At 41.7% G+C, this 22,021-nt stretch overlaps 1 protein-coding gene across 1 annotated transcript in view; it reads right to left on the reverse strand.

Moving 5' to 3' along the window:
- Positions 1-2,163: 2,163 nt before the first annotated feature.
- The window catches only part of UMODL1 (uromodulin like 1), a 70,676-nt gene continuing 50,818 nt past the window's right edge, over positions 2,164-22,021 (reverse strand). The window contains exons 17-24 of the mRNA XM_030548408.1: positions 18,668-18,805; positions 16,433-16,890; positions 14,969-15,111; positions 13,564-13,800; positions 11,792-11,951; positions 5,652-5,736; positions 4,215-4,422; positions 2,164-2,178 (exon numbers count right to left, since the gene is read on the reverse strand). Of these exons, the coding sequence (XP_030404268.1) occupies positions 4,235-4,422; positions 5,652-5,736; positions 11,792-11,951; positions 13,564-13,800; positions 14,969-15,111; positions 16,433-16,890; positions 18,668-18,805 (1,409 nt within the window). The 3' untranslated portion in view covers positions 2,164-2,178; positions 4,215-4,234. The remainder of the gene's footprint in view (positions 2,179-4,214; positions 4,423-5,651; positions 5,737-11,791; positions 11,952-13,563; positions 13,801-14,968; positions 15,112-16,432; positions 16,891-18,667; positions 18,806-22,021) is intronic.

The following is a 22,021-nucleotide window of genomic DNA, read 5'->3' on the forward strand; positions in this document are numbered from 1 at the left end:
TGGAGATGGGATTTCCCAAAAGCATTTGAGAGACATGTTCGTAGGGCTGGTGCAAGGATGTTTCGCGCCCTAGGCGAAACTTCCATCTTGCGCTCTTTCCCCTGCCCCGTGCCCCTGCCCTGAGGTGTCCCCCCCCGCGGCAGCTCCCTCCCTCCACTCGGAGGCGCCCTCCTTCTGGAGAAGTGAAGCAGCTCACCCCTGCCCCACCTCCTCCCCGAGCATGCCATCGCTGCTTCACTTTTCCCACCTCTCAGGCTTGCAGCACCAACCAGATTAGGTGCCACAAGCCTGGGAGGTGGGAGAAGTGAAGGAGCCATGGCATGCTCTGGGAAGAGGCGGGGCAGGGGTGAGCTGGGGCAGTGAGTTCTCCTGCGTGCTGCTCCCCCCCTTACTTGCTGCAGGCGGCCCTCTCCACGCTTCCCTGTCCCGGCTCCCTCCACCTAAATGCTGACAGCGACCGGGACAGCCAAAGATATGGCCGCCAGGGTCGCTGCCAAAGAAAATGGCGCCCCCCAAATCCTAGCGCCCTAGGTGACCTCCTAGGTCTCCTAAATGGTTGCACTGGCCCTGCATATTGGACCTCTGCACAAATGCCCTAGCCTTCTACAGGTGACCCAAGATCCCGCTCATTTCCCCCACTATTCTTGAGTCTCCTGGGGTTTGGAAGGCCAAGGTGTTTGCCAGCACTCTGCAGGGAAATTATCATGCTTTCCACAAGATGGGTAGCAGGAAACTGCAACTTGAAACTTGATGATTACTATACGCTGGCTAGCATACATATATATCTATTATGCAGATAATACTACCCACCATCTATATTCCAAGCATTTAAGTACACATATTATTAAGCATGAACATAGCAGTTATATATCCCAAACAGGCTTGCACCCAATCTTGTTCACTTATGCTAAGGATTCCATAACACCTTGCATTAGCTGCAGTAAGCTTTGGCTTAACTAGATAGGAAAACTCTCAGTATCAGGACATATATTGTTTCCTCATAGCAACAGAAAGGGCGTTACCCTCAAAAACCTATTTGTCCTAGCACAGATTTATGAGGTGTCCTCATGCCCTTAGTAGCCAGAACAAAAGTAAGAGTGCATCATGATCTGGAATGCATGTTCAGAAAAAAAAATAGAGGCATACGCCAGGGTATCAGAAACAGGCAAGGTAAAAAGCTGATTACCTGAATCCAGTTTCAGGTGACATACATATTACCTTTTACTGGGAAACGAGTAGGGAAGTACCTCCATAGAGCACACCTTCTGCTTAAGGTGAATGCACAGGACTGCTCTTCGGAGCCTGATATCTTACAGAACCTTTTTCCTGTATGACAGTAATAACCTGACTTACATTGCTATTTGGTCTCTTGAGTATATTTCGTAACAAACCAAAATGTGGTCAAGCAATTGATTATACAATTTATCAGACTAATCACATTTCTTGGCCCAGTGCTTATTTTTCCTTATGCAGGGATGATCTAAGCCTTTCTTTCTTAAGTTTCCTTCTCTGCCTCGAAACTAGGAGGTTTCAGTGCCATTCAGTGCAGCAGTAAAGCGATTTACCCAATGCAGGACAGCATAAGATAACAACAACAGAAGAAAATATAGTGATCAAAATGTTAAAAAGGACATTTCTTAATTTTCCATGAAAACAAAAATGGAGGAGCTGAACTGCAAGTGGCTGAGAGAGATTTTTAAGCAGGAGAATCTTGTGCATAGCTGGAACTGGAGCAATTGAGCTAGGATGGAAAGGAGAAGTTCTATTCACAAATATTTTGAAAAGGGAAAATAGTAGTACACTTGCTGTAAAATGAGACTAAGAGAAGCGATATGCTGTTTCTTGGCCTTGGGTCCCAGTTTATTCAGCTGAGAACTGAATTGCTGCCTCGTACAATGGAGTACCCAATCAAATATCCTGCAAATGTACTACGTGTAGACAATCACAGCCAGTTTAAATGCAGCTCTACCATATAGTTTGTGTGTTGCAATTAGACTGCTCTGGTGAGTAACAGACAGCGAAAAGAGATCAGGAGGAATATAGTCATATGTTGTAGTGATTGTTAACTTTGGGGATTCAGTGTTGAGACAGATAATGACCACCGACATGAGAGCTAATGGGAGCAAAATGATGTGCGAAGAAAAGCTGTTGCCATCTGTGTGTTGAGACGAGTTCCAGCTAAAAGACAAGAACAGAGAAATCATGCTGGGGAGGTGGGATCAGTAGTCTTCAGAAAAAATTAATGAGTGGCAAAGAACTGCTTAGTTGTCTTAGCTTCCAGAAGGAAGCTATTAGACAGTGTACTGCTGAGAGTATACTAGGCTGTTTATACATACATATTATGAGTCTGAATTGCATTTACACCAAGGCCTTGTTACACTGGCCAGAGACCTTGATGTAAATGAGAATCAAGCCCTATAATTGATGGAGCCGACCCCCGTCCCAATTTTTTACAGTCACCCTATTTCCTCCCCCCAAGCCTGCACCTTAATCCAATCACAGCGAGGCAACCAGAGGATTCCTTTCTGATGAGGTGTTCTTTCTGTGGCTGGCTAGGCACACAGAGCAGTACAAAGCAGCCACAAAGCAGATGATCAGAAGCGACATGTCTGGCAGTTGCTGTTAAGATCTTGGTAAGCAGATACTTACTACAGTATTCCTTTTACTTTCTTCCTGACATTCCATGAATGTCTCAGCAACGTTAAATGATTTACAAAGACATTAATAACTATCATAGTGATGAACCACCCTATGTACATGTCAGTTGCATTTTCAAGCATGAGACTTCAGACCAGGAAAACTAGTTATTCGTAAGAGACAACAACAGTAGAAGTCTCCTGCAAACAGGAGCCCTGTGTGCTCTATGGCATGATAGGTCCAAAATTTGGAACTACTGCCCTCAAATTCTGGGGCAATTATTTATTTTACCACCATGAAATACCCTTCTTTTCCAACCCATGCACACTCAAATACACACACAACAACTATGGCTTATACTAGGAAATATTCATTGTACAGGAAAAACGCTGAATTCTCTGGTATCTTAGAAAAATACAAAACTCTCCAGCAGCATAGTCATGAACTCCACAGCACCATGAGTGAGATGACAGGGGCAGTTCACACCACTGCTTCAGGCTTTTTGCAGACTCAGATAAACATAGGTTTACGCTCAGTTCAAATTTTCAAGTTTATCTTTCCAACCACAAGGGCTAGGAAGTCAATTTGAAAAAGAAAGAAAAAGAAAAACACACCACACACCCACAACCCTCAATGAAAGCTGAGATTCTGGAGCACAATTCTGTGGCATGGGGTAAATTCTGCAGCAAATTCTGCAATCACAGAATCATGGAACAAAAGGGATCCTGCCTATAAATATTGTGGTAAAAATTCCTTCAGATACTGTATTTGACACATGGTACATGGCAATGGAAATGGTTACAGGCACATTACAAAGATGGTATGTCTTCTAGTGTGAGCTAGAGCAGTGGCTCTCAACTTTTCCAGACTACTATACCCCTTTCGGGAGTCTGATTTGTCTTGCATACCCACAAGTTTCACCTCACTTAAAACCTACTTGCTTACAAAATCAGACACAAAAATACAGAAGTGTCACACCACAGTATTTCTGACAAATTGCTTACTTTCTCCTTTTTACCATATAATTATAAAATAGGTTGGAATATAAATATTGTACTTACCTCTCAGTGTATAGTAAATACAGCAGTATAAACAAGTCATTGTCTATATGAAATTTTAGTTTGCACTGACTTTGCTAGTACTTTTTACGTAGCCTGTTGTAAAACTAGGCAGATATCTAGATGAGTCGATGTACCTCCTGGAAGATCTCTGCATACCCCCAGGGTACCTGTACCCCTGGTTGAGAACCACAGAGCTAGATTGTGCCATCATGCTATGAGGCCATGTAAGATGATAAGGGGAAGCAACACACCTGTCCCCAGTATGGCCATGTAGGACCTACCTGGATCATGACTCTGGTGCAGGAAGGAAACACAGTAGCTGCATGCTCCATATTCCCCTTGATCCACAGCTGCAAGGGGATGGGAAGATTTCTACTGGCTATATAATTACTGTCCACATCACTAAACCAAAAAATGCTTCAAGTTATTGAAGACAAATTTGTAGGCATTTCACAGTTTCCATTTTAGGTAGGGTTGGGCAGTTTAAAACTTAATTGATCACGGTTTAATACTTACATGTGATGAATTGGAAATATTTAATCATAGAACACTTGGTAGCTAAAGTTGTCGGACTTGATTTTGAAGTTGTATCTCCCCGTCTTTCGTTGGTATTGGGAAACCGAAAGGGCCACCACTCCCAGCACAAAAACAAACACAGCAATGACGATAAGGATGATGGACCCTATTCCTAGCCCAGGCGCCTTCTCACTTTTTGTATCAGATGCTAGAGAAAGAACAAGGAAAAGTTTTGAATCCCTGGAATCTATTCATTTATTAAGAAGCCAACTTAGTGTTACAATCTTGCATGCAATTTAAGGCACATCAAGTAGCCCAATGCAGTGGTAAGAGCATGGCACTCTGATACATTGATTTGGTCCTCTTGGAAGGGTTATTCTCATGGCAATGTCTGTGCATTAGAGAAAATCCCGTCTTTAGATACGTGTGCAGAACCACCACTGACTGTGATGAGATATATGTACTCAAAGTGGTATGGAGGATGTGGCTCTAGGCATTTTCTGTTATAATATTAATAATAATATATACATTTCTGAGCTACTGCCCTAGCTTCAGCATAATCCTGTAGGGAGAATGTTCTTTGATTTTAGTCCTGTCATTCATCTGCAGTAATTAAGCATATTTGTAAAATTAATATGTTTACACCACATGAGATACAATTCATATTATTGGGGGGCAGGTACTAGTTAATGCCATGACAGGCAATAATTACACTTTAAAAGAACCTTTAGCATCATGTTCAGATGGAGTGTAGAGTAGTGAGCAAGGTCTAGCTTGTACATCAACTCTTCCCTGCCCTCGCTTCCCCCCCCCCCAGAACTCAGTCTCCATTGGATTGATTTTTGGCCACTCCACCCACTTCTAAGCAGTCTAACTTATTAAGGAACCAGAAGAGGTGTAATTAGACTGATCTCCACCCTAGTTTACACCTTATTCCAGTTCTTCAACATGTAAATTGTGCCAACTTTTCCTCTCTTACAGCATCTATAAAGTGGGTGTAAGGGGGCATAACAGACCTTATTTATATCACCTTACATAGCACATCTCTGAATTTGGCCTCAAAGTCTAACATATTGTGCTCTAAAAGGAATCTAGTCTAAGCACTGTGCAAAAGCTGATTGCAGCATAAGACTTGAGCAGACTCAGAACATTATAGTTCAAATACCCATTACTTTCTGCAATTAATTCTACCTCCTCACTAGCACAAATAGTTGCACAGAACATGCCTCCACCCCCTAAGTGTATCACCATTACTGCATCCCAACTGGCAGAGATTGGCCCATAAAGTATCAGTAATTGCTACCCAGCTTCAGCTGACCATCCTATTTCTCAGCCAAGGGGGTTTATGCCTTACAAGGAAGGTTTTCAAGTTCGCCCATCAGTACAGAATCTGTTAAATAATTAGCTTGTGTAACTTTTTTGTAGCCATCTACTCACCAGTGGCTCTGCACAGAGGCCCCCAGGATGTTCTGTGTGTGGCAATAATTTCACCACTTTTCAGGGATCGAACATCTTGGCAGCTCTGTAACAATCACAAAACCCTGATCATTTATAATATAAACATATGTAATATATATGCAGTCTTGTAATGACTCTAAAGAATGGAGAATTTATGCTGATTTATTGAAGGCAGTACCCAGTACCAGAGCTTTTTTTTATTTCCCAGCGCTAACCTTTGTTACATTCTAACATAAACTGAAAAAGATCAGAGATCAGTACTGAAAGAAATATCCGCTTCTCAGAACACTGCAAAGAAACCTCTGTGGACAGGCCCTTGGGACAAAGCAGATTGTATTGAGTCTATTTAAAAAAAATAAAAAGCCTACAGAAGAATGTCTACCAAAATTTTCTTTAAGCAACACAGTGTGTGTACTACTAAGTTTTCTCCCACACTCTTAGGGTATGTAAGAAGGATCTCCAAAATAAGCCATAGCACACTACTTGGCCTTCAGCATCCTTTTTTAACAGCATTGCTCATTATACTATTATTAATTGTTATTATGAATCATAATAATTTGTATTGTGTTGCCACCTGAAGGTCTCAGTCAGGATCAGTGCTCCATTGCGTTTACACGTAATAAGACTATCCCTCTCCTGAAAAGTTTACAGTCTCGTTTGAAGCAAGATGAAACATGTAAACTTAATAAACAAAGGGAAGAAATGGACAGTAGGGGTAAGTAAGGGTTTGTTTACATGGGCCAGTTTTTCCAGTTGTACTGGTATAACTAGATCACTATAGTTATAATGGCATAACTCCACTTGTTGATACATTTATTCCAGTATAACAGTGGCTTTCTCCTGCCTACCTTGAAACCTTTCCGAAGACCCATAAATGAAACAAACAAAAACACCAAAAAGTCACTCTTGTTCTGGAATTAGAGTATCCACATGGGTTGTTATACAGGTATAACTATATCAGTTTAAATTCACATCTTAGCAACAGTTATAACTTTCCTGTGTAGACAAGCCCTAAAATAAGAACATGTGGTTACATAGGTAGCCACTGTGCAATTTCATGGTTCCAATTCACTGTAATATTTTTTGCTCCTATTTGTCACTGTGCTGTTGGCTGTGCCTGATGTTACTGTCCTGACTTTGTCTTACTATGTTTTTCTCCCAAACTACTCTTTTCTCTTCCAGATTTAAAAGAGCCAAGACTCATCTACCAAAAAAACTGGGAAGTGACAAAAAGAGATGAAAAAATAGGTGATTTCCAATCTTCAGGCAAGAATCCAGGCCTCAGATCAGCTCTGAAGTGAGCAAATATTCCTGGAGGCAGAAGGTAGGTCAAGTATGAGAATATTGTGAGCCTTCACTTTCATGCTTCCCTAACTCGTTCTCTCACTTAGGTCATGTAGTGTTGGATGACGCCTTGCTATCCAGCCCACATAAGGAGCTGCCCCTGATTAGGCAGGGACCAAACCTGGACTCAGAGTCACAGTTCAATCCTTGCTTTTCCCTTGCACCATGGGGCGCTTGCCCTTTTCCTGTCATAGCTTTAAGAGTAGGTTAGATAAATGTCTATTAGGGATGGTCTAGACAGTATTTGGTCCTGCCATGAGGGCAGCGGACTGGACTCGATGACCTCTCGAGGTCCCTTCCAGTCCTAGAGTCTTTGAGTCTATGAGCTCTATTCCCCTGGGTGCCAGCTGACATGTGGTCGAGGAAGAGCCCAGGCTTCACCTGCTCCCCACCCACCTGTTTGTAGCAACTGCTCTTCCTTGCTGCACAGGTCCTGGATATGTGGAGCCCCACAGAGGAGAAAGAGGGCTCCTTATTCCCCTTACTCCCATGGAGGAACACGCAGGCATGCTGACAAATAATCCCACAATAAAGCAGATTGGTTTACTATTGGAGACCCAGTCCTGCGCACCAATTTCCCCGTGGCTCTTTGTGACCCTTCATGCACCCTCACCCTGGCATTCTGAGTGGTTCCCAGTGCCCTATGCATGCTCTGAGAATCCCCAGTGGTTTTCAAGTGCCTGTCATGTCATTGTTCTACTTTCTTGAGGGCTTCACTCCCCAACAACTCCTCTGGTTTCCCAAAAGTTTCCCTCTCTAGATTTGCCGGATGCGGTCTAGTGCCATCTGTGCTTATTATTTTAATTTAAATCCAATAAAAATATACTAAACTCGCTACATTTTCATATGGGATAGTTTGCTTGGGATAAGGGATGATACAGTTCTCCTCTTTAAATTAATAAAGTTTCTAAATCCTACAAGAAAGATATAAAAGGCATCTAAGTAATTAGTTGCTGTATCGTGCTAGACATTAATTTAGAATCAGCTACAAACTGGGGCCTAATTTTGATCTCACTTGCAAACCAGGAGCAACTGCAATGAAGTCAATGAAATTACATCAGCATAAAAACAGTGTAATTGAGATCAAAATATGGTCCTCAATTAACATACTCTCTACCCCAATCTATATAAAGATGTTAATATCAGATCTATCACAATTCCTTGTAGCTCCTACTAAGCCTTTGCTCAGTGCATTGATGTTAACTTTTACCCTTTGTTTGCAATCCTTCGGCCAATTTTCTATCCATGTGATAGTGGTCATATTCAAGCCAATGTGAACTAAATATGCAAGTAATATTTTGAGAGGCATTGTACTGAATACTTTGCTAAATCAAGATACATTACATCAACTTCATTCTTTTTATGCATTAACTCTGCAATGGGATCAAAAAAACAATCACATACATTAGAGATGGAGACATTCTATTAGGTCATCTAGTGTATCCATACCCAGTACTTTAAACTGGACCTGTATGAGTCTCAGTTTATTAGATCGCCTATTACACTAAATGCAGGATATTACAGAAACAAAGAAGCTGAAGATAGAGGAAAGCTAGTTTATCTTCTAGTCCATCCATTGCTGGGCAATGCAGGATTGTTCTCTACAATGCATTTTTAAAGGCTTTGCCCAGCCTAGTTTGTCTGGCTTTACCAGTGCTTTATAAAGGGACACAGTGCTAAAGACATTGGACTGAGAATTGGGAGACCTGGTTCTATTTCAGGCTCTATTGCGGACCAGCTGTGTGACCTTGGACAATGAACAAGGTCAGCTCCCAGACTGCTGCACTGGGCAGCACAGCATGGGGAGGAGGTGACCAGCCCTCTGTGGAGAAAGAAATGGTTCAGGACTATTTAGAAAAGCTGGACGAGCACAAGTCCATGGGGCCACATGCGCTGCATCCGAGGGTGCTAAAGGAGTTGGCGGACGTGATTGCAGAGCCATTGGCCATTATCTTTGAAAACTCATGGCGATCAGAGGAGTCCTGGATGACTGGAAAAAGGCTAATGTAGTGCCCATCTTTAAAAAAGGAAAGGAGGAGGATCTGGGGAACTACAGGCCAGTCAGCCTCACCTCAGTCCCTGGAAAAGTCATGAAGCAGATCCTCAAGGAATCAGTTTAGAAGCACTTAGAGGAGAGGAAAGTGATCAGAAACAGTCAGCATGGATTCACCAAGGGCAAGTCATGCCTGACTAACCTAATTGCCTTCTATGAGGAGATAACTGGCTCTGTGGATGAGGGGAAAGCAGTGGACATGTTATTCCTTGACTTTAGCAAAGTTTTTGTTATGGTCTCCCACAGTATTCTTGCCAGCGAGTTGAAGTATGGGCTGGATGAATGGGACTATAAGGTGGACAGAAAGCTGACTAGACTGTCAGGCTCAACGGGTAGGGATCAATGGCTCCATGTCTAGTTGGCAGCCGGTACCAAGCAGTGTGCCTCAAGGGTCAGTCCTGGGGCCGTTTTTGTTCGATATCTTCATTAATGATCTGGAGGATAACGTGGACTGCACCCTCAGCAAGTTTGCAGATGACACTAAACTGGGAGGCATGGTAGATATGCTGAAGGGTAGGGATAATATACAGAGGGACCTAGACTAATTAGAGGATTGGGCCAAAGGAAATCTGATGAGGTTCAACAAGGACAAGTGCATAGTCCTGCACTTAGGATGGAAGAATCCCAGGCACTGGTACAGACTAGGGACCGAGCAGCTAGGCAGCAGTTCTGCAGAAAAGAACCTAAGGGTTACAGTGGACAAGAAGCTGCATATGAGTTGACAGTGTGCCCTCATTGCCAAGAAGGCCAATGGCATTTTGGGCTGTATAAGTAGGAGCATTGCCAGCAGATTGAGGGATGTGATCATTCCCCTCTATTCGACATTGGTGAGGCCTCATCTGGAGTACTGTGTCCCATTTTGGGCCCCACACTACAAGAAGGATGTGGAAAAATTGGAAAGAGTCCAGTGGAGGGCAACAAAAATGATTAGAGGGCTGGAGCACATGACTTATGAGGAGAGGCTGAGGGAACTGGGATTGTTTAGTCTGCAGAAGAGAAGAATGAGGAGGGATTTGATAGTTGCTTTCAACTATCTGAAAGGGGGTTCCAAAGAAGATAGATCTAGACTGTTCTCAGTGGCACCAGATGACAGAGCAAGGAGTAATGGTCTCAGGTTGCAGTGGGAGAGGTTTAGGTTGGATATTGTGAAAAAGTTTTTCCTAAGGAGGGTGGTGAAGCACTGGAATAGGTTACCTAGGGAGATGGTGGAATCTCCTTCCTTGGAGTATTTTAAGATCAGGCTTGACAAAGCCCTGGCTGGAATGATTTAGTTGGGGATTGATCCTGCTTTGAACAGGGGGTTGGACTAGATGACCTCCTGAGGTCCCTTCCAACCCCGATATTCTATGATTCTAAGTCATATCCTCTCTCTGTGCCTCTGCTTCCTCTCTTCAAAATGGGGACAGTGACATGTACCCCACCCTTGTGGGACACAGATCCAAGGATTAAACATGCTCCATACGAGTTAAGTGTGTTTGTTATACATCATGCTTCTTGATGTTCATGATTCCATTGTCCTCTAGATGTTGATCCAAATTCAGTCCTCGTATGAATAGATGCAACTCTGCCCCTATCATCTCTTAGTATTTGTTCTGTTATGTTATTAGGAGTTGAAGTTCTATGGTTCGAATACTTACTTGACTGTGAGTTTTGCGGTACTTTAATTTAATTCAAAATTACATTAGTGTCAAACCTAGCGCCCTCCTTCCATCTGTCACTCAAATTTCCTGTCCCCCTTTTCCTTTTTCCCTGGACAAAGCTCTGTAATTGAAGACAGGAAATGGTTTTCTTCCTCCTGCTATCCATTCCTGATCTTCTAGGAGGAGCCATTTGATTTATACTGAGACCAAGCTGAGCAATTTAGAACAGGAGGGAACTATTAAATAACAGACAAATACCTAATGAAAACATTGTGTCACCACAGAGAAGATCTTTAGCAAAAAATAATAATAAATAATAATAATAATTCCTTTTATCTATGGTAAAAAAAGAGCCCTAACTTATCTTGTCTCCATGAGCAACAAATTATAAGAGCTGTTCACATACTCGGAACTAAAAAGAGACAATGTGATAATCTTTGGATGTAGTCAGAAGATAATATTATGTGTGTCCAACTTTATCAGAATACTGGTTTTTTTTACGTGCTTTTGAAAAGGTGCTGGATTGAGAGCCCTAGAAACCAGGGAACTTGGGCAACAACAGTGTAAGCTTCCTCAGACTGTGCCCAAACCTTGATCTGGGGAAATAATCACTGGGCAAGAAAATATAGAGCCGTCTCCTTGACAATTCCAACTTTGGCTTTTCTGATGAGACTACACCCTTATCAGATAGTTATCTGTTTTTTAATCTGTGGAACATATCCACTAGTATTTGTATTGAGATCACCTGCTCATTTCACAAAGGCCATCAGATGGTACTTTTTTTTTTCCAGGCACCCCCCAGAGCCATCCAGTTTCCCAGCCTTGATACCATTTTTTATTTATGCTCCATTCTTCAGCTGAAAGATAGGGAATTGAAAGAGAAATAAAGATTGAGGCTTACATGTGGCTATATTATTTCCCTACTTCACACTGCTGCAAGTTGAAAAATGAAGGAAAATGGAGAAAAGAAGTTTAAAGGATACCATCACCTTTCGGAAGCATGTTATCCCTTCATTTTCCAGGTACAGCATTGTCAGTCATATGTCACATAGAAAGTTAAATTTAAGGATCAACCCCCTTACCGTCCTACAGGTGCTTTCAGAGGTTTCCACACAAATACGAATTTTGCAGTGTAGGTAAACAACAGAGTTGTTGACAAAGGAAAAGATTTTCAGCTTAAACTGAGCTTTTCTTGAATTTCCATTTTCAATCATGGTGGTGTAGGCCTCTGGGACTGGGCAGCTAAAAGAGAATAGGAAGACACACAAAATAACTAGAGCTATAGGCGCTATACCCCAGTAACAGCACCTTGTAGTTCTGTTTATAAGCTTCCTCTGAAAATCCGTATCTAGATATTCCATGGAGTGTTCTCCAGTATAGACACTGGTGGCTGTGTTCTGAGTGTTGGCTAGTCCCTAGGATAGAACACCACTGCACACGAAAGCCTGAGTAACTAAGTACACAGGGGATTCAGAGGTGAGTATTTAGTGAGATTCTTCAACTTCAGCATTAGAGAAAAAACAAAAACAAATTGAAGTCTGAGGTGACTGAAGGCAAAAGATGAAGTGGGTGTCACACAATACTGAATATTTTACACATAATACAGTAGTTTGACATAGTAAACTAAAAACCAGTCATGCGCAGTGCACCATTTGATCCGGGTTCAAATGTCCTGCTACATACAAGAATTAATTCTGACTTTTGGAAGGGTGGTGCTGGTAGAGCAATCCCATTCTTCAGAAATTAAATAGGATTTTTTAATATTTTCTTTTAAGATCCTAAAGTGAGGTTCTACTTTGAAAGCTATCTGTGTAAACATATATCATAGGTTCTCCATCTTTATTGTCTCTCCACTATTTCCATATCAGATGGGCTTAGGTTACTATTAAATATTTTCATTAAAACTGCCACCCATCCAAAATGAACCTGGACTTTGAGGGTACATCTCCACTACAATAAAAGACCCATGGCATGGCCAAGGCTGGCCCGAGTCAGCTGACTTGGGCTCACAGGGCTCAGGTTGCAGGGCTAAACATGGCTGAGTAGGTGTTCTGGCTTGGACTGTAGTCCAGACGCTGACAGCTCAGGAGACAGGTGAGTCTTAGAGCCTGGGATCCAGCCCAAGCCCAAATGTCTATGCTGTTATTTTTAGCCCTGCAGCCTGAGCCCTACAAAGCCAAATCAATGGAGTTGGGCTGAGACTCAATGTTGCAGGATTTTTATTGCAGTGTAGCTGTACCCTGAGTGTCACCTAGGGCACTCTTCTCCGTTCTCATGTACATCACCAGTAACAAAGGTACTGCAAGCCAGATGAGGTCCTCAGTTTCACTTGTTCACCACTGTCTTAAAATTATGTCCCAGTAGCCTATTCTGCTTCACAAATCAGGCTACCGTACTCTACTTCATATGAAGATTCTAAATGTTCTTCAAGCATCACCCCATGTATAGCATACAGCAATAGTCTAACTTCAAGTCCATAAAGGCAAGCATGCCTTTAGTAATGGCTGTATTAGAAAGAAATGGCTGCACCATAGATTTTTTGCATTATTGACTACCAAAGCCACCTACGCCTCCAGGATCAATCAGAAATCAAAGAGTAGACCTACACTGAACATCTCCTTTACAAATATTAGGGGCAGGCAACAGCCCTCCCAGACTCCCTTTTAAAGTGTCTGAAGTTAAGTATTTGGCTTTGAAAAGAACAAGGACTCAGTGAGGGCATGTAAAAAGTACATTAAAAAGACAAGGTATTAATAGCCATCTTCGGCTCATGGAAAGGTTCCTCACGTTCAGGGACTACACTGCTAGACAGCTTGCACATGCCTATGTCACTTCTAATGAGTGTGTGCTGTACCTGTTGTTAATAAAACCAAATGATAGAGGATCCCCTGAATTACTCGTTGGAGTTGCCCAGCACTCAGTGACGACCACCTTGAGGTTGCTGTCTTCTTTTTGAATTCCCACCTCAATCAGTATATCATCACTGGCAGAAACACTGAAATTTTGGGGGACTGAAGAGTTTCCAACAAACAATTGCATCTCAGTTATAAAATATCCAGATCCATGTAAATCCTCAAAAAAGGTATAAACCCTGAAAAGACAATAAGCTGTTTTTAAAGATCAGAGATTTGATTATAGTGTTTTTATGGGTCACAGATACGATTCCTGTTTCTCTAGCACATGTGCACTACTGTAGTGAGGAAAAATCTGCAGTCCAGCATATTGTTAAGATTTCAAGAGGAAAGGGTGGTTGCTTGCTGCAGTCCAGGACCTTGGGATAGTGTGGAAGAAGGCATGGAGAAGACTCTGGTAGGCTACAAAGGTGGAAGCTATTGGCAGTATGAGCAGACAGTGCAGTGATTACAGTGATTTAAAGAAGTGGGAACAGAAGTATATTGCCAAAGCTCCGAACAAGAAACTTGAGTCTGATGCAAAAAACAAGAGGAAGACAGTGAAGGGATTTGAAGAAGGAGTGATGGGGTCAGAACGGTAAACGAGCAAGACTTTTTGATGCAGCTTTTTGGACACACTGCAAGACAGTGTGTGTGGGGTGGGAGGAGAAATCAAAGAGGCCAGAGGAGGTGATTGAAGTAATCAAGGCAAGAGATGATTATGGTTCAGATGAGAAGTTTTGATGTAAGAATGGAGAGGAAAGGATGGGTTTTGGAGCTGTATAGTACAGCAAGTGAGAGGATTTGGTCACAGCCTGGGTGTGGCGGAAAGAAAGAAAGAAGTGGTCCATCTGAGGATGGGATAAGGCTCATTGGCAAGACAATGTGAAGAAGTCTGGGCTGTCATTTCTTGTGCTCTGCCCATTCCATAGGTATAAACAGAGGCTCTCACTCTACAGTGCTGCTAACCTGGAGCCTTTCACAAGAACTAAATTTGCATTATATATTTTTTAAAGCTCATCAAGTAAATTTGTGGATTTTAAAAATAATCATCATTATCTTCATCATAATGCATAGCAATTACACAGCACTGTACGTTCGTTCGTTCGTTCGTTCGTTCGTTCGTTCATTCATTCATTCATTCATTCCCAGAGGCAGTTATTTTGCTGATTGGGAATACAACTTGCCCATGACCACACAAGGAACCAGTGACACAGCTGGGATTACAACACAGGAATTTCTGATTCCCAAGCTTGTGCGCATGCCACAAGAATACTCCTTAGAAGACTACATATCCCACCCTCCCCCCGCCCACACACACACAGCGCCAAACATTAGAACTTAGACGTTGGGTGAGTTTTTATTTACCCTTCTGAACTATATCCAGATGAAGTCAAGAGATTATTCTGAAACACACAATGGATTGGACAGACAATCTTCAAGTTGTGGATAACTTTCTGAGAGGAATTGTCATTCCGAAGTATTGTTTTCACAATAGTCTTAGTCATATTCTGGAACAGAAAAAGGAGAGAAAGATACTTTATCAACCTTTATGTTTCTGAGAACACCTTAGTCCCACTAGTCAGCTACATCTGGTAATTTTAAGTAATACCTCAGGAATTCTGAATACAACTGGCCATCAAAACCAAAACTATCAGCATCTACTAGCTTTGTCGTTGTGGGGCTAGCAAATGAAAACAAGTTTGTTGTTCTCATCTTAGTACATATTGTTCACTGCTCCATAAAACATCCATACCATTTGTATGACCTACTCTTTTTATTCCACATTGTCCCATCTAAACCAGTGGTTCTCAAACTTACTTGATCAGGCCCCCCTTCTTTGTATCTGTAGTCATTTATGCCCAGCTCCCAAGTACATATACCACCACCAGGATCTGAAGGCAGAGCGGAGAGCAGCGGCTGCTGGCCGGGTGCTCAGCTCTGAATGCAGCACCTGCCAGGAGCAGCATAGAAGTAAGAATGGCAATGTGAAAAGTGATAGTTATCACTTTTCATAGCAGATTTAGCTCCCGATTGCCACCTTACTTCCACACTGCTGCTACAACCCTGAGACGGCAGCTGCAGACCTGCCACCCCAGTGCTAACAGCTGGAGCCCCACTGCCTCCAGGTGTGCGGTTAGTGGGGGACGGAGAAGGAGACCCCAATCCCAGGTGGTGGAGCTTCAGCTGTCAGCCCTGGGACAGTGGGCCTCTGGCTGTCCCCTTTATACCCACCTCCTCAGCTGTGCACAGCCCTTCTGCACTAGCTCCACCCCTGGGGCTGAGAGCCAGAGATCTTTAAAAAATAAATAAATAAATAACAGATGGTTCGTGCTCCCGTTGACACATTCCCGCACCTCCCTTGGGAGGCCCGCCCCATGGTTTGAAAACCACTAAGTCTAGACCAATCAGTACAATCTTGTTTGGGTTACTTATTCATTTACATATTACATTAAACTTATTTCATTCAGACCCCACATTTTAAATATGCTACAGATTTGTGTACTGTCAGTGAGAAGTCAACAAAAGAAACTGGGGAGGGAACAATACTCAAGGCTGTTAGAACCCAGGAGGGTAGCAAATGGGTTTGATTGTGGAGGGGTGCAATGTGGATTTTGGTGTTGAGGATATAATCTTTACTTCCCTCCTCCTTACTCCCCAAGTAGAAGCAGAGGTGATTTTACTTTGGGCAAGTCGGACTGAATTCTTTGTTCACCATTTCAGGAAACCCTGATGGTAACAGGCTGCCCCCACAAGCTCAATCTGTGCCACTGCACTCTACAGTGACAAGTACATTAGCCAGGAGTTTCTTCATCTGTTCAGGTGACTTACACTTTGTACTTTAGTTCCACATCGATTCCAACTTGTCCACAGCACCACATGAGTGTCATTGCTGAAGCTCACGTTGCAGTGAGGCTCCCCAAGATAGAGTGCAGATTCTGAGATAGATTCCTGCTGCAGAAATATCTTCTGAATGGCAATGACAATCTTCTCAATCTCACAGAACACTCTCACTGCATCCTTTAAGGACATCCCCTGCGAAGATTTTGTGAGTGGCAAGGTAGTGACATGTGGTGAGCTATGGGCATTCGACACAGACGCTGTGGAGGCATGCGGCATTGCTGTGCTAGAGAACATAGCACCCTCTTCATGTTTGGTTTTAGCAGCAGATGAATCCTCTGTAGCAAGTGAAAACACATGAGCTGAAGTATGTGGACATGTCACAGGTAAACCTGTGCTGCCTACATGTTTGCCGTGTGCAGTTGTAGGGCCAAGGCTAAGCGGAAATGCTATGGAGCAACAAAAATAAAGGGATTGAAAATTACAGATGCAGATTTGATCTCTTAAGAATACTCAAATGAAAAAAACATTATCAGGAAACTTTCAATCACTGGTAGAAAAACTGCTGCTCTTCTTTCTTAACTGGTCGTGTATAGTTACCTCAAAATACACTATCGCTTTCTTCTTAATTAAAAATAAAGACACCAGCAAGAAAAGACCAAAGATTCCATTTCTCTCTGGCTGCAATAATTTACACACTCACAATGTGTATGTGTTCCCAGTGTCTCTTGCGGGCCAGATTTTCAAAATAGCTCACCTCCCATTTAGGCATCAAAATAAATGGCCATAAGGGTCACAATAGGAGTCTACTGGATGCGGAACACATTTGAAAATCAGGCCTTTATTTTTGTCCCTAAATGAGAGCTGAGCTCTTTGTAAAATGTGGCTCCAGCTCTGAGCACTGAGCACATGAAAATCTGCCCCTGGCCTGAGTTTTTTGGAGAATCTGGTTCTTGTTGCCCCTTTAGCACAACAGTACTACAGCAGGTCGGTACTGTCTATAGACATATATAAGGAGCTTTACTGAGAAAGTTAGCAAATGTATGTTAGTAGTAGTTTTTTACCGGGAAGAGGGAGGGAGGAAAGAGAAGGAAACTGGAGGAGGTAGGAGGATGATAGTCTGGGTACTGAATACCAAACTCCTTTCCCTCAGCCCTTTTTCTATCAAGGTTTTTGGTTACCTGTTAGATTACCCTATGATACTTTAAAGATACCCACAGAACCTACTCTGCACCCATCTTTGATCTTAGAGGGAACCAATGTAATGATCTACATTCACAACTAATACTGGGTTTGTTTTGAATAGTGTGGATTTTACTACGCAATATTTTATTGAATTATATGCACAAATAGCATGTATTCACCAATCCAAATTCTTAAACAAATATATTTCCTAGGAAACTATCTTCATGTCTTCTGAGAATGTCCTAAATTGAAAAATTACTGATCTCATGGCAGGAAAAAGGATCTGGGAGTTATTTCAGAAATGTCTTTCTCCAAATCCTTATCATCACAGTGCTAAGAAAATGTCCTGATTTACTGAAACCTAAAAAAGCTAGTCATCTATTTACAATACTTGAGATTTCAGCCAATACACACTTTTCATCACTATGGTTCCAAAACCAAATACAATCCATAGAAAAGTGGTTCAAAAGAAATGAGAAACTGAAAGACCTATTTTAGGTGAACGAATGCATTATTTGAGGAAAGGTGGCATCAGCTGGATGCATTAACTAAAGACAAATCAATGAGTTATAACATCAATATTGATCGGTACTACAACCCATAACATAAATGCTTCCCACTCTGATTTAGTCTCTTATCTTGTATCTCTGATGTCCCATCTATTACTGCTCATGAAAGAAAATAACTGGTACTCTTAACAATGCTGTTTACCTTTAAGGGGAAAAATGAGAAAAGAGAAATCATTGTTAAAAGAAAAAAATAAAAGAATAGACTGGGCCCATTAAATGGTCATACAGTAAATTTTTATGATAAAGCAAAAGTATAATAAATGCAATTAAACATAACAGAAATATGCAAAAACATTAAAATATACATATTTTTCAGTAGCATGTGCTTAACACACTGAGCCAAAGTCATCCCTAGTATACCTCCATGAACCAAAGTGGAGTTCCACCAAAAGTGGATGTAACCAAATGATTTTATGAAGACACCATCATTATAATTTCAAATAAATCACTAGGTAATGAAAAACAATATTGCCTTCACAGTTTCTCCCGGGCCTCTCTGAATTGAGATCAGCAAATCCTTCATTACAGCTGCACTGATAGCTCCCATATGTGTTGTGGCATGATGCATCCGGGGAACAGTCATCTTCTTCTCTTTCGCACTCATCATAATCTATTGGGATTAGGAGTTTGGGGGGTTTTATTATTTTAAAAAAAAAAGAGAGAGAGAGAAAGAGTGTATTACTGGCATTGTGATTATTCCTTAACTAGAACTACCATCATGGTCAGGGCCATCCTTAGGCATAGGCCACATAGGCAGCTGCGTAGGGCACCTGAAAATTTGGGGCACCACTGGGTCTTAGTGTCCACCCTCTTGTTTTCCTATCCCTGTTTTGACCCTTCCTGCAGGCTCCCACAGATGGCTGCTCTAGCCTGGTGAGTCTTCCTTGGGAGGGAATCTAGTAGTTAAAAGTGAAAAAACCTCCAGCCTGCCAGACCTATTAGCACAACATTGAAACTCTTAAAGAGACATTCAAGGGGTAATAAAGCCATTTAACAGGCATTTGCCAACCCCAAGGTATATACTGATAGGTTTCAGAGTGGTAGTCCTGTTAGTCTGTATCAGCAAAAACAAGGACGAGTCCTTGTGTCACCTCAAAGACTAACAACTTATTTGGGCATAAGCTTTTGTGGACTAGAACCCATTTCATCAGATGTCCACGAAAGCTTATGCCCAAATAAATTTTTATACTGTCAGTTTCTGACTTTACTGACAAAAACAGTTGTGCATTAATGTAATATTTACACAGAACATGTCAGTCTACAGGACCTTAGTTTAAAATTTGCTTTAAAAATATTTCATTAGTGAGCTGGTGAAGATTATAAAATCACATTTCTAAAAAATGCTTGCATAGAGTTTTAGATGCACAATCATCTTTAGCCTTAAATGTGTGGATCTTCACACAGTTTTTTAAATAAATCCTTCAAAAGACCTCCCTTATCTAAAATACACATTTTAATTACTATAGTTAAAAAAAAAAGTGCTTCCAAGTCTTCCTGTCCTTTCTGTCCATCCCTTCACCACCTCTCCCCCCACTCCCCACTGAAGAGAGCCCTTAAAGGGACAACAGTCCTTCCCTTCCAGATAGCTGGACAAAGAGTTCCCTTTCTTTACTTCTGACTAGCCGACAAACTAGTTTTAAAAGACCCCTCCAGCAAAATCAGTACCTTAGTAAGACAAAATCCTTGTTATACCTAAAATCTTTGGAAACATATTTTTTTAAAATTGGTGAAATTTCATAACCATGTCTCTTGTTATGGAGATCACACAAAGTAAATTACTGTTCCCTTTTTCTAAAAGCAATGAACATTGTTATGAACACACTAAATCTCTCTGATTAATTTAAAAGAATGTCTTTGTTTCAGTGAGTTAAATATGTAGTAATCTGGAATGCTGGCTTAAGATTTGAGTACATTTAAAATATAAATTCAACTTAGAAATACTGATGAAGAAAATGTAAAACAGAGAAGAGCTGCATCATGTATTCCATTATATGTAATATTGTATTCAGCAGGACAGCTGACTCACCCTTACTATGAAGTTTTTGCAAATAAATCTCTGACAAACTTCAGGGCATATCAAAAAACCTGTGACTGACATTTTTTATTCCCAAATTTTAGTGCTTTTAATTAGGTACTTTCTTCATGTCCATTCTGCATGAGGGAGAGGGCATGGAAGTCTCTGTGGGGAACTGTGACTCTCCGCCACCATGAGGCAGGCTGGGCATCTCATTATCCTTTGCTGTCAAGTCCCTCCTCCCCCTCCCCCACCAGGCTGTGAGCTTGGGCTGCCATCCGGCATAGGGGCACCAGTTTAATAATACTGCCTAGGGCCCCATAAATCCTAAGGACAGCCCTGATCATGGTACCCTGGACACTAGTTCTCATGTTGTTTATCTGGGAGATAGTAACACATACAATCTGGAAGCTGATGATGCTAGCAGAGCAAGAATACTCAGTGCCTTGAAGGTCAGAGTTAGCAAGAGCCTCCAGCGGCACTGCTGGCAGCTGATAATGGGAGAGCAGCTCTCCCGGGCCCCTTCCCCTCAGCACACTCTATTAATTCTCCCATCCCCCAAAACTGATAGCTGTCACAAGGGACTACTCCCAAACAGACTCTTCCATCCTACAGACTCAACACTCTTAAGAGGGAAGAGGGTGGCTAGTAATTTAAACAATATTTGGAGCTGGTTGAAAAACAGGCCAAAAAGTCTGGGAAAGTTTCATCAAATTTGTTTTCCCATTCTTTGGCCAAAATTTAGAATTTCAAGGACAAATATTTGTTACAAATTTCAATTTTTGTATGGGTTCTACTCAGGATTGTGTATAAATGGAAACACAGTCACAGGTGGGTTTCAAATTTCCCACTTGTTACTCTCACCACACCACTATAGGTGGCTCGTGTTAACTCTGTACCTGAAGCCCCTCAGACTAATGCCAGTTTCAGGGGGCATATATAACCCTGCTCTCAATGAGGTGCTACCTTGATATGGACATTCTTTTATTATTAATGAGACACGTGTTGCTGGTTGTGGTGAAGGTGGAGAAGAAGCACCACCATGTGGTCAACAGCATGGATTTCTGTGCCTTATGTAAATCAGACTCTGTGCCATAGGAGAACATGTATTTCTTTTTTATATGCAGGAGATTCAAAATGAGTGTTCACAGACAAAAATGGGCACTAAAAATCCAAAGAGATATAGAAATATCCAACCTGCACTCAGCTTTTGTACACTGGCGGTGCACTACTTTCAGAGAATCTGGCCCTTAGAAAACAATAACTTGATGAACACTATCAGATGGGTAGCCATGTTAGTCCGGATCTGTAAAAAGCGGCAGAGTCCTGTGGCACTTTAAGACTAAGAGACGTATTGGAGCATAAAAAGCTTATACATCTGTTAGTCTTAAAGGTGCCACAGGACTCTCTGTTGATGAACATTGTGCAGAATAGCTTTATAAAGGACACAGAATGTCTGACAAAACCAATAGCCTTCTTTGATAAACAACTGTAAGTGTGGCAGGCAAGGAGAATGCACCAGATGGAATAAATCTATTTTAGTAGTTTTCCATACTGTCCTGCCTGCAATTCTAATTGAGAGGTTAGAAGAATATTATTTGGATAAGCATGATGTGGTGTAGATACTAAACTTGCTGATGTACCATCAACAAAAGGATTAGAAATTATTTTATACAGATACATCAATTTGAGGAGCTCTATAAAAAAGGATTATACTGCAGTCAATCATTGGACCAGTCTTATTTATCTTCTTTATCAATGATCTGTAAGAAGGAAGAAACTGTACAATAACTAGTGGCCCTGATTGAACCA

This window comes from Gopherus evgoodei, chromosome 1 (assembly GCF_007399415.2).
Source record: "Gopherus evgoodei ecotype Sinaloan lineage chromosome 1, rGopEvg1_v1.p, whole genome shotgun sequence".
Lineage (NCBI taxonomy): Eukaryota > Metazoa > Chordata > Testudines > Testudinidae > Gopherus > Gopherus evgoodei.